The 13,352-nt window shown below is 39.7% G+C and overlaps 1 protein-coding gene across 5 annotated transcripts in view; it reads right to left on the bottom strand.

Moving 5' to 3' along the window:
• The window catches only part of SEC24C (SEC24 homolog C, COPII coat complex component), a 38,908-nt gene that overhangs the window by 25,054 nt on the left and 502 nt on the right, over positions 1-13,352 (bottom strand). For 2 of the 5 annotated variants that reach the window (XM_027700258.1, XM_027700261.1), the window contains exons 2-4: positions 5,680-5,882; positions 2,631-2,717; positions 34-175 (exon numbers count right to left, since the gene is read on the bottom strand). In XM_027700258.1, the coding sequence (XP_027556059.1) occupies positions 34-175; positions 2,631-2,717; positions 5,680-5,854 (404 nt within the window). In that variant the 5' untranslated portion in view covers positions 5,855-5,882. Of the gene's footprint in view, positions 1-33; positions 176-2,630; positions 2,718-5,679; positions 5,883-10,844; positions 10,948-12,794; positions 12,991-13,352 lie in introns of those variants that run through there. The other 3 variants (XM_027700259.1, XM_027700260.1, XM_027700262.1) reach the window with 3 other exon arrangements.

Genomic DNA, 13,352 nt, shown 5'->3' with positions numbered 1-13,352 from the left:
GATTTTGTTACAACTTGCTCTTCTTGTATGTACCTCTGCATCGGGGCTGCTGAGGCTGGAATCCCATTCTGCACATCTCCATGTTCAAACTGACTGTATGCCAGGTGGCCAGAAGGATGAGATGCTCCAGAGGCTGGAGGGGGAGCTCCAGATGTTGGTGGGGCTCTTAATGAACCTACAGATATAAGGAAAGAAAATTAAACTATCACAAACTAGAGAAACAAGGACTTGAACCAACTACCATGAAAATCCAAGTGCAGAATTGTTGTATAATAATCCATGAGCAACAAGTAATTTATACAGCTATATTAGAAGTAGCAAAAATGAAAGCACAAATATTTTTAGTCAGTGTCACTAGTTATGATCTCCAGACAGATCAAGCAGAAATACGTGCTATGGAGGGTCTTCAAAAGACAATTCCATCTTTTATGAAGAAAAAAAGCATCTTGTCAGTAAGTTACTGAATTCTTCCCCCTCCAAGTCCAATTATTTTTATCCAGACCAAGAAAAGTGTTCACATGGAACCTCATGTTCATTACAGGTCAGTTTTCCCTACTTGTAAGGTAAGCAGGTTATGCAAGTAGATTCAGTTTTCAAAAGTTACATTTGACTAATGGCATTCATATATAACATAATGGGAGCCACCACAGATTGTTCTTTACAGCCTCTCAAGGTTGAAGGCTAACACAAATACTTTCCCATCTTTCAGACTGAGCTGCTTCAGTCACAGCCCAAACATATTTGCCTCAGAAATCAGTCTTTCCACAGAGGGCACAATATTGGATACAATACCAGCAGACCAACTGCAGTTCCTACTTCCAAGAAAGAGAATATAAGCTTCTATTTTAATAATACTATGTTAACAATGTTGGTAATTAGAACAACTGTATGACCATGCATGCTAACCACAAAGGAACCTATTTCATGCATGGGGTATCATTAAGCACAGATGACTAAATAAACTGCCCCGTGAGACCAGGGCTGCACACACTCACTGTTGTGCCACTGACAGTGACCAGCATGGCAAGTTTAAAAGGGACTCAGAAGCCTCCTTGTGAGGAACCACTACAAAACAGGAAATAGGGGGAGCCATTTCTCAATTCTACAGCTAAGTTATACCCCAAAGCAAGACGAAAATACACGAGTTGAAACCTCGTATCTGCTATATGGAATTCTTAGCAAGTTTGGGGATGTAAGTCAAGGAAGGAATTAACTAGGCCTTGCATGAATAACCTATAATTTCTTGGATTCTTTTCTTTATTACTAAACCTCCTCCTGTCCTTCATTTTGAGACTTAGGATTTAATTACTCCTAGAGACACTTACTATTTTTATATACCTTCCTCTCATTAAATCTTGTCTTTTCTAAACTACTATTACAGCACCTTTGTCTTACTGTTTCTCTGGCTAAGCATTTCCTGATCTCTAACCATTTGTGTGTTATTTCTGAATGTCTTTTGTGATACCTTTCCAGTTGATTTGCTATATTACCATCTATTGTGCAATTTCTTTTCTTTGATAGTTCATGTAAACTATTTGGCCTTATCAGCTCTTGTCTTTGAAGGCATAGTTAATCCAATTTCTGGAGGGATCCTACACTTTTTTTAAATACAAATTAAGTTAATTTTTTCCCCCTCAAACTTAGCAGGCATACCATTTGACAAATATGTGCTTGCTTCAGAAAAAGCTTTGGAAGTATTCATTTTCTAGATCTTGTCACAAATATAGTTCTGTAACCATTACCCTTGCTCAAACAGTCACTGAAAAAAAAAAATCACTTGAACACGTATAGGTATCTAATGGTTTATTAGCCTAAGATTCATTATTCTTGAAGAATACTCAAGTTCCCCTTCCAGCATCTTTGAGATGTTGCTCTTTCTCATCACAGACCTCAAAATCGAGGTTACAGCAAAATGGGAAATTCCTGTGATTTTCCTCAAATCCCCAAGACTATCTGGTCTTCAATTCCAACATCCTAATCTTCTGAACAAATGGACACCGCTAGAAATAGCTATTCCAAAATACCGCTAGTTGGAAAGAAGGAAAAATACAATATGATTTCTTGCAGCATTTCTAATTCTTACATCTTGATTGCTAGTTTTGAAAAAATATTTCCTTATTCAAGTCTCAGCTTTTCAAATCATAATTATTCCTAATATATATTTGGTTTCTAAGTATAGCCAAGGGAGCTAAAAACTTGTTTCTTCCCTTAAATGAAAGCAGAAGCTATAAAAATCTTATGACTTCCAGTAACACTTCTTTGCAATGTTACCATTTCAAACCTCACTTTCCCTCTCAAGTGGGAGACTGCATTCTTTTAAACTAAGGATTTTACCTGACAGAACCTGAATGGGCCAATTCAGCTTTTGAAATCAGACTTCAGAAAACATTAGTCATAAGTCAGGTTTTATCTATGAATCTGCATGCATAAGGGATTTCTACTAGGATTATTTCTTCATATCCTATTTATGCTTCTGGAATGCTGCCTACAAATAGATTGGGAAGTGTCCCACCCACCTCTGCCTGAATAATCAGGTACCCACACCTCTGAGATAAGTATTCATATTAAATGGGAATTTGGCACAGAAGAAGTGACAGCACAAACACTCCCACAGAAAGGACACCATTTACCTATGAAATTAGGTGCAAGAGAAGAACTGTCAGAGTTGAGAGATACAGGAGAGCCCTTCGAAGGGAACCCCAAGGAAGGAAAGTAACCTGGAAAGACAGAATACACCAGTAAATCAAGCCTGAGAGAAAGCACCAAGAGACAGTGTTTCCAATGCTAAGGACAGTCTACAGTGCAAAAAATATCATATACCCAAAATTCATGTTATTTACCACATTGTTCCTTAAGCTACACTCCCTCTGTTCTACCATGCCTAACATATTACCCACATAGTTCCTGTCTTTACACTAATACAAGTGTTAACAGTTTCATAAACAAAGTAAAACAACCCAGCCGCAGCCTAATTGTTCCTGGTATTCAGATAATTGTCTTTGCACTTTTAGCTGCATGACCTCATCAGAAGGAAACCAATAAACAGACTAACTGAAAGAATGGGGCAAAATTGTCCTGGTTCTTTCAACCTTCTCACAGCAAGAAGCAGCTATTTTCAGACAGCACCACAGCACTCCACTTCCAGTCCCAAGAAAGACTACCATCACTGCCACGGCATTCCCACAATTCCATTTAGTTAAGAGTTAGGGATTGTCACATAAATCATATGAGAAAGACTACCTGCCTGAGACTGGCAACTGTTCCCATCACTTCTCCACTCAGTCCTCCAAGCAATTTTATCGTTATTTTCAAAATAAACCCCTAAGAAAACTAATTTGAGATCACAGAATAACACTGGCAGTTTTCCTTTTACCCGTCAGTGTTCCCTAAATTCCTGCTGCTCTAGTGCCTCTGAAATTAATTCTCTCTTGTCTACATTATGCAGCTACAAAAGGTCTTGCTACAAAGACTTGCAATAAACATCTGATGGAGATGGTGGTAGAAAGGATAACTGTCAGTATCTTTACTATCACCCATCTGCTATCTCTGGTAATACGTTGTTTGTTTGACTCTCAGTTCCACCTGGATGTCATACTCAGCAGCCACTCACAAGTCAACTTCTGGCTGTTATGTTAGTGCTCCAAATTTTACATTCCTTCCTTCTAAACACAGGAATCGTGGGCAGTAACAGGTCCAAAATGCACAGCTTGACAACTGAGATTTCCCTAATACAGTCTGCTAACTCCAGGAAGGATGGTCTCAGCAGGAAAGATGGAAGAAACATCTCCACAAACTATGGTTGGCCTTTGCCTGATATATCAATAAAGTACATGAGACATAACTTGAGTAGTGCAATACAGTTTTGTTGTCCAAGTGAGACCACCTTGTTGCCCTCAACATCACACCATCTTCAATCATTACTGGCACAAACAAAGCCTGCATTTTTTATCTGCACAAGTTCATGTGAATGTTACCAAGGTATCTAGGTATGTCCTTACTGAGCTGTCATGAACCACATTTTTCCTGTTCCAAAATTTAAAAAGGGAAACTAGAAATAATCCAGAAGAAAAAAGTTAATTCTCTTAAAAATAAATGCGTTCCAGGCTTGTAAAATCTAAAAATTCTTGAAGTATCTGATGGAAGATGCTAATCAGTTTCTTTTCAAAAACACCCCAAACATTCTTCGCATTGCTAACAGCCAAAACCTGTTTTTTATAAATAGCTGCACCGATGAAACTTTTCCAAATCTGTACTAATTTTTGTTCTTTTTGAATTCCCTTCTCTCCGTCACTAAAGCAAGTCCAATTTCTCCCCATTCCTTCCACTGGACAGGAAACAATGGCTACAGTGAGCAGCCAAACAGAGCACTCAATGCTCAAGAGCTCTGCCTCTGCCTTCCCAGGCCACAGGGTTTCTTTCCTCTGCTCAGAGCTGATTTTCACTACTTTTATAGGAATTCAAACCCTTTGTGAAATTAGTTCAAAACTCTCAGATTAAAAGTGCTGTTGGAAGAGATTTATTGAGAGCATGGGAGGAAGAGGATTAAGGAAAGAAAAGGAAGATGGAGCAACTGAATAATTCATTCTTTACCACACCACATTTAACTCTTCTACTTCATTACTCTACTAACTCCAGACAAAAGTCCCACAGTGTATTTATTCAGCACCCAAATTTCAGTCTCCCACTTCCATTAGTTTCAAGAGAACTACAGGCACTTCTATTGTTCTATCCTTCTCATTGAATCTGGTTTAAAATTCAGTAAGCTGCAAAAGATTCAAGATGTACTTGTAGGGGAGAATAATATGGAGACCGTTAGTATGATCAGCATAGTCCTTATTACCATAGAATACCCATGTGAAATCCAAATAAACATTTTTAAGTTCATGTTATGCTTATTTCAGCAAAACTGAATTCATCACTATGATTTGAAAAGGCAGACACACTTCTATTCAAAGCAATAGTATTTTCTCCTCTACATTTCAGATGTTAAAGTCACTATTAATTTCCCAAAGCAATTCAAGTACTTGAAAACAAAAATTCACAAATTTCTCTAATAATTTTAAGTCAGCGTTTCTTTTGAAAACAGGAGAACAAAAGTTGAACTATTTTCTTTCTTTCTAACAAACAAAAATAACAAGGGATATGATCCCGCAGAATCAGTGAAATTCTGGAACACATAAGCTTGCCACATGTCCACAAAACTGTCTATTGAGTTTAAAGGCATTAGAGAAAATAGTTCCAAATACACTTTCTGCCTAGAGTTGTATGTCTTAATCTTTCAGGATGGAGTGCAGATCTTTCTATGTAATAATGTAAGGCACTCTCAATTATAAATCTGTTGCAGCCCCTAACTGCTCATAACCTCATCAGGAAGACTGCTCAAATCAAGTGCTTCAGTACCACGGGGGCACAGACATACAGAGAAAAGCAGGTTGTTTCTCAGCTTGTTAGTTTTATGAGCTACTAAAAACAAGAGTAAGCCTTACTAAACTGGACAAGTGACAGAACAATAACCTCAGAATATAGGAGAACATGATTTTTAACATCATGTAAGTAACATACAGAAAAAAAGATAATTGCTACCACAAAAAAGACTTACAATAGGAAGTATACAGAAAAAAAAGTCATGCACACCACAATTCACAGGTTATCAATCTTAAAGTATTGACTGAGAAGTACCTTGTGGAGGGACTGGCTGTTGATATCCTGGCGTCGGACCATTATAAGCTCCATATTGCGACCGAGGAACCCCTGGCAATGACTGTCCTCCATAGGCAGGCTGCTGGTATCCCTGATATCCAGGCTGAGGTTGCCCGTAAGGAGGCCCCGTGTGAGCTTGCTGGTTTACACTCATTGTATTCACATCCCCAAACTAATCTCACCTGCAAAAAGGGGGGGAAAAATGGCTTTTAGCAGACATAAAACCAAACTGGCTGACTTCCCTATTGTTTTCACATTAATGAGAGTTCCTAAGATACTTGGGAAGGTAAAACATCAGTGGTAATTTACTCTTGCACAGCAATTTTTTTCAAGTAAGATAAATGCTTTACAAGAGCTAGTTAAAAACCTGTATTTTCAGAAACTGTGTTTTCTAATTGACTTTTTCAGTGCTTCATCCTGGTTAGACTTGTGATCATCATCTAAGATAAAAGTACCATCATTTGCTATTCCACAGCAGATTATTATCAAGCTTCCTGAGAAACCTTATGAACTACTGCCACCTCAGAGTATCAGACCAACAGAAAACAGATTTCATGACACAGATGAGTGATTCCTTAACATAACACTGAACAAGTTCAGCTTTCACCTCTATGTTAGTTTACTGGATCACATTTCCTTGCTACAAGCAACACACACATCAGCATCCACAAAGGCAGCTGCTGCAAGTGTTTGATAGAATCTAGAACAGGACCAACACAGGGGGCTCTAGCCTTTTTTTTTTAACAATAGATTATTTAAAGTCCTTGTTATGTACATAAATTTCAGAAAAAGAAGATATTCCAAAGTCAGAATGTTCATTTAAGAAAGATGTTCAAAATGGAAAATCATCACAGGCAAAGATGGCACTAAAGGAGTTACACAAAAGTGAAAGACCTGAAACAGAGCATCAGAGACAGGAAAGACATTTCTTAGCAAACTTATGCAGGAAATCTAGCTGAACAGACAGACTCCCAATTCCCCTAACTGTATAAAGAGACTGACTTGCTTTTATAAAGAGAAAAACAGAAATGTCATTGTAAGACCCCCAAACCAAGCAGGCAATTCTTACAATATGAGGGTATCAAGCAGGCAGATAAGCCACAGTGCCCTCCAGTTGTGGAGAATTAAGAAGATGACTTCATGGGCGGGAGACTCCTTCATCCTGTGTTTCTCATACGAATATTCTGCATTCCCTATGCTCCTTTGCACACTCCACATGTCACTGTTATCCTATTCAGCTGAGACTATCTACACTGTGAAGAAAAGTATTCAGTACAATTAAATTATTTACTAAAAAACTTCAGTTTATATAAAAATGCAAGGTACAGTTAAAGCAAAAAAACTAATGTTGCCCTCCTACTTTTCTCCAAACCGTATCATGAACTTGTGTGTTAAGGATACGCAGTAAATCTTAACACAGAGGAGACACAGCTGCAACAGCCACCAGACAGTTGAGGCAAAACCCTACAAGGAATCTACAGTTTAACTCAAGCAGTTAACCAATACCCAAGCTGGTTTGCCTACACACTGATTAGCCTATGCCAAATAACGCTAAGGTTGGTTCTCTACGTTACCAAAAATATGATGCCAAAGAATTATTTCAGCAACTGACACCATGGTCGTACAGCAAATGTACTAAAGGAACTACAGTTCTGTAAGAATAACATGCATGAAGAAATTCTTTCAGATCCAAACATATAATAAAGGCAAAATAAAGAAATCACAACAGAGCGATCTAATTATTTACAGAAAAAAAAAGCTAGCAGAAAACATAAAAACTACATTTAACCTCCTATAGCTAGTAAACATGACAAATGTCAATACTAAAACTGCTAATACTTACTCTGAAATTAGATATTAAACTTTCATGAAAGGAAATAAATGAAGTTCTACATTTTTGTATAAAGGTAAAGATAGGGTTTTTGTTTAGAAAAAGAATTCATCTAAATATTTAAAGGTAACTTGCTCTTGAAAGTAACATGTCATTTGCAACAGCTTACAGCAGTGTGACAGTTTTTGATCAGCCTGTACTGGTTTTAAACATGACTCTTCTCTTGCTGTCATGTTTATCATGTGTAATCTTCAAAAATTCTGGTTTCCCACACCACCCTTGACTTAGTTCTCCAAAACAGTCTAACCTGACTGGGGCCAGGAAATCTGGACTTTGGGACCTACTCCCTTCCCAAGCTCCCTGGAAGGTTTACCTCTTCCTTCCCAGTATTGCAACCAGTGTCACCACACTGCAATCACAGACCTACTCTCAGCCACCTCCTGTCCAGTACGAACAGAAAAGCAGGAGAATGTCTCCTGCAAAGGTGGGGCTACAGGGAAGGAAGAATGCATAGAGAATCCTGCTATCCCCACACACCTTGGAACATCTGGGCAGAGCTTTCTGGCAAGGAAGGAGGGCTGCTTTCTCTTCTTCCTGCCCCTGCTTATTAGACTGTGCACGAGGAACCTGGCTTCTAGTCATTGCTCCTGCAAACAGGTCCTTCCTCCACAAAGAGCTGCAGATATAGTACCAGCACCTCACAAGATTAAGACACACTTCACAAGTTAAACTCATAGAAATCTCTGAACAGGGGAACATGGAATGTTTGAACAAGGAATTACTACAGGGCAGAAGATCAATCTTTCATGCTTTTTTCTCTCTAAAGCATGATGGGACAAGAACTTAAGTATGTCCCCTGCAAACCACTTCTGACTTAACTGCTGTGAGTGTATACTCAGTAAGTGATCTTACCTGATAATCTTTTGCTATTTCCTTTTCAGCCTTCCCCCCCCCGTCACGTGAATTTCAGTATTTCCTGCCTGAGCAGGTAATATCTGTCAGCTTATTGCTCTCTCCACAATAACACCAAAAGCAAGAGGTAAGCTGATTTAATGCACCACTTACAGAGAAAAAGAGTTTTGAGATAATCTCTGGCACTTTTATGGAAAAAGTAGCTACACAAAGGAGATGGTTCTAACTCAATGTCCCACCTGAAAGCTTGGTGTGATATACCTCAGACCTTTGGCTACCCCATGTGCCAGCCAGCACAGGCTAATCTCCACCACAGCACAAGCTGATGCTTGCTCTACACTGGCAGAGGGTTAAGGAGGGAGACTCAAGAACAAGTTCAGTGCTGAAGCTGAGGACAAGGCTGTGTCATAATTTCGGTTGTTGGACTTGCTCTAAACATAAGGCCAGTGGCATGCTTGCTCATCACTGATGGCAAATACCACAAGGGATGGGCCAAGAGTATCTGCCTCTGTGAAGGCGGAAGACAGTTGTCATCGAATGAGTCCATTTTCCTTCTTCCCCAGTACAAGTAAATTGTATCAAACATTCATTTTGTTTCCACTCAAAAAACATGTATCTGTAAATTAGAACTTGGTCACTTGAAGAGATATGGAGAAAGGGAGAATTTTATGCTCTTTCTTATGACATGAAGGGTGGTGGTGGTGCGGAGAATCACAGAAATAAGACGTATACCAGACAGGTAGAAATGAAGAAAACAGGCCATTTCACTGGATAAAAATACTGAGGATATTCCTCTCCATGTAGTGACATATTACCAAAACTAAGGCAAACATAATACTAACACATGGTGTTGATCATGATATTACTACTCAGCAGTTACGATACACAAAGCTCAAATAAGCAGGACTGACACTACAAGAAAAATGCTATGACAAGGGGTCATTACCATAAACAACAACTTTTCTGCAAAGCACGAAGCAGTCGCTCTATGCCATTTTCTGTTCCTCTGCATAAAGGTAGTTGACCATAGAAGTTTTAGTCAAAACAGTCACACAGCTACAATTTTACCAGAAAGCTGTTTGTTATAGAAGAGAGACAACTAGTGCTGATCAGCCACAAACTGATGGGAGGAAAATACACAGGAATACTGGAGGCCAGAATATTTTAACTTTTACAATAGCTTCCAGATTCCTTAGTATCCAAATGAATCAGACCACAGTGCAGTTTTTATGGTCTGCTGTAAAAAAACCTAGTGATTCATATGAGCTTGTTTCAATGAGCAAATCTCCCAAATGACTGAAAACTGCATATTCATCATTTCTTATGGTCTGCATTCACTGTTAACTTCCTTTTGAAACTGAAAAGCTCGATCTCATCAGTTCTTCTTCACTTCTAGAGGAAAGGCATACAACAAACTACTTTCCTTCAGAAAGATGTTAGTGCCTTTTCTACTGGTCCTGAGAAAGAAGAGGCTTGTTTGCTTCAGCTTCTGGGGAGACTGATACTTTAAAAAACAAACAAACAACCCCCTCAAAACAAACACACACACACAACCCAAGACAACAGCATGGCCTCCTATTATTATGCTGAAACTGAAGGAAATATGTCTACTTCATTTCTGAACACAGAAATCAAACATTTCTCTTCTGGAAGAAGGGACAGAAGAGGACAATCAGCATCCTCAGAGACCAATTCAGAATATTGCCCACTGTGCCTTTAATGCTTCCATGCTACAACTTCCTGGAAGAAGTAGCAAAGTTTTGCTATTCTTATAAAGACCTAGACTCTGGTGCTAAGAACAATCTTCGAAAAGGCAGATGTCCTCGCTTTTGTTTCACTGACAGCTTGACTACCAGGTCTTCTACAGGCACTCATGGAACACTTAGTTCTTTTCAGATATAAAAACTGTTTTTTTCTATAGAAAATCCTGGAAGAGAAGCTCATATTCTGGAAATCACAGACTGGCAAGTAATCTGGAAGCACATGGGCCATTTTAACAAATGCCTCCCTTACATTTGTCCAAATCAATCCAAATGGCAACACTGGAACCGACTCCAGTTTGGTTGTAAGGTGTGGTACTCTGTCTTTCTGCCCGGGCAGATTCTCAACTTGTCACACCACAGGTAATATTTTCTTCATCTATGGACATATTCTCAAAATGCACCTATGCATTTTGAGTTGCTGCCAGAAACATTTAACAGTCCATGAAAGGTATAAGACACAGTTTTCAAAATGAATCTAAGGTTTGATCACTTCTATGTGCATCTAAAGAAGGGCCACATTAAACCCATTTTTTAGGCCAATTCATCACCTTAGGCAAGGTACAATACAACATACAAGTTACAAGAGTGAAAGTGGTTAAATATGGAATACAAAAAAAACCAGCTTAGTCTTGACTAACCTTAAAACTATCACTATTTCCAACTCTTGCCATCACCATCATATTTTTACTTCAATAACATTTTATACTCTTTGTTGACTGAAGTCTCCTGGTGGGACTGATTCACATCTCTATTGTTGTAATAAAGCTCTAGGAAAAGATTTGAAAAACACTCAGTTATGACCATTGCTTCTGAAGAGCAACCCTGATGAGGTAAAAGTCACTGAAAATACACCACCAACAAAATCACAGTAAAAGATTTCCCTCTTTCTTAGATACCTGCACATGCATGTTACTTGTAAAGTCATCTGACTCAATCCTGTGAACTTTGCACAAGTATAATTGCTTAGAAAGTTACATGAGGAGTTTCAAGTTTAGAGAAGAGGCCAGAAGGAAGAAGACAAGAATAGGACTATATGGAATAAGACTGAAAAGCATTTTATAATGCTAAATGAGATTTCTTCACATACATTGTAACTATGACCATCTTTCATCCAAAATTTCTCTGCTCTGACTTCCTCTACACAAGTACGCTTTACACAATTTCCATCACTCGCAAGAAACAAAAAAAGGTCAGAATTAGCTTTTCCTAATACATACTGCCCAGTTTACACTGTCTTTTAGTGCTTTCTATGTTAACAATGAATCTTTGCTGAATATATAAAAACAAGCTCTATCTTCACAAATTAACCCTAACACAGCTTTTCAAGCCTAAAGTACAAGAAACATCCACTTTCTCTCTTCTGTGGAGACCTTGCTGATCACTGTTAGTCACTCTTTGTACCTTGCCCTTCCTTAGCCAACCATCAATTCTTCGTTGGATTTTTGACCCTTCTTTTGATAATAAGTGTTACAGGAAGATAATATAGTCCTACAGTAGTAGGAAAAAAACATTCAAAGAGGTACAAGCACCAAACAACTCATTAAAGAAACTATCCTTTAGGTGTCTGTTCACTACTATAACTCAGCTTTCATCCATGAAATTGGAACCTGGAGTGAATGTCACAGCATATTAAGAAGCAATTACATATTCTTTATATCAATGTCCACTTTACAGTCTGTCTATAGCACTAAAGAATCCTGAGTGGTGTAGCCTCAAGCAGAAAGGGGTAGTTTCAGAAGCAAGAATCTGTTCCACATAAAAATGGATAGAAATGCTTATGCTTCTACAGACAGTGTGCATATGTGACTGAAAGTAAGTCTCCTCTAAAGAGGAAGGCTCTGAAGTTTTAGGCTACGTACATTTTTATCCACTCCATAACTGGAACACCTACTCTACTAGAAGTTTGGTGGAAAGAAAAAAAAGTTAAAGCCAAAGTTCCCTAAACTTACTCAGGACAACTTCATATTAATAAACAGTAAAGACTTTAGTACAAAATCAGCAGTCACCTCCCATTCTAGTGGTGTGGTTTTACACTGCTTGTAAACAACAACAACAAAAAAAATAACTGCCTGTTATGTCTCAGATGGTGTTTTCTGTCCAACATCCCCCCAACTCTTGGTAAAATTGACTACAGAAACCTGTAACAGAAAAGATCGGGAAATATTTTTATGGAATTATCACATTAGTGGCTACAAATCAGCTGAGCACTAAACTGAAAAAAATCTGTATATTTACATGATAGTAAAATATTAACTCTTGTGGACAACTTCTGACATAGGTGTAAGCAATTCACCTATGTTTCATCAACCACTTCCATCAGCCAGTAAGGTTAAACAGAACTTCAACTACAGCCGAGTTTGGATGGTTTTGCAAAGTCTCTCTGACAAAGATCTCAGAGCTAAGACATCACACACACATACTGAAAAATACTCAAGTACATTCCGAATCTAAAAAAAGGAAACTAAGCTTCACTGTCCTCCATAAAAAGTATTGCCCTGAAAGAATGAAAGCGAACTCCAACAACAGAAAACAAACACCTTTAAAGCAGCATCTACATGGAAAGCAAGAGTGCCATCTTGCATAACCACCTTTTCAAGACTACATTTGTGTCGGATCATGCCATTTCCTTTCCTGTCCTCCTTCCTTAGACCACCACTAAGTTTCACAACCAAATCGAACCAATCTTAGCCGCCGGGTCTCCGCAAAGGACGACCATGCTTTACCAAACTCGAATGAATGGAAGATTGAACAGCACGGCGCAAACACTAGGGGAAGGCTCCGCGGATTACAGGAGATTAGGAAGGCTGCAGAGGGGTATCTGCCCCGCGGCGCACCGGGGCCGAAAAGCAGCGCTCGGTTCTCCGGGTGGGAGCGCCGGCCCGGCTCGCAGCGCGGGGAGCCGCCGCACCACACCGGGACGCCGAGGGCCCCTCGGGGCAGCCCGGGCACCAGGAGCGCAGGCCCCGCCGAGAGCCGCCCGGCCCCGCAGGCCGCCGGCCCCCGCCGGGCCGCGGGCGGTGCGGGCGCTCCCGCCTGCCGCGTTCCCGGGAGCTCCGGGGCTCTACGGAGCCGCCCCTGGCGCGGGGCACGGCGGGCCCAACGCGACACTCCACCGGGGCCGCCGGGCCTCGGCGCCTCGGCCGGGG

Source organism: Neopelma chrysocephalum, unplaced genomic scaffold (genome assembly GCF_003984885.1).
Source record: "Neopelma chrysocephalum unplaced genomic scaffold, ASM398488v2 Primary Assembly neopelma1_143, whole genome shotgun sequence".
NCBI lineage: Eukaryota > Metazoa > Chordata > Aves > Passeriformes > Pipridae > Neopelma > Neopelma chrysocephalum.
The sequence above is the reverse complement of the archived record's forward strand: the minus strand, read 5'-3'. Positions and strand labels throughout refer to the sequence as shown.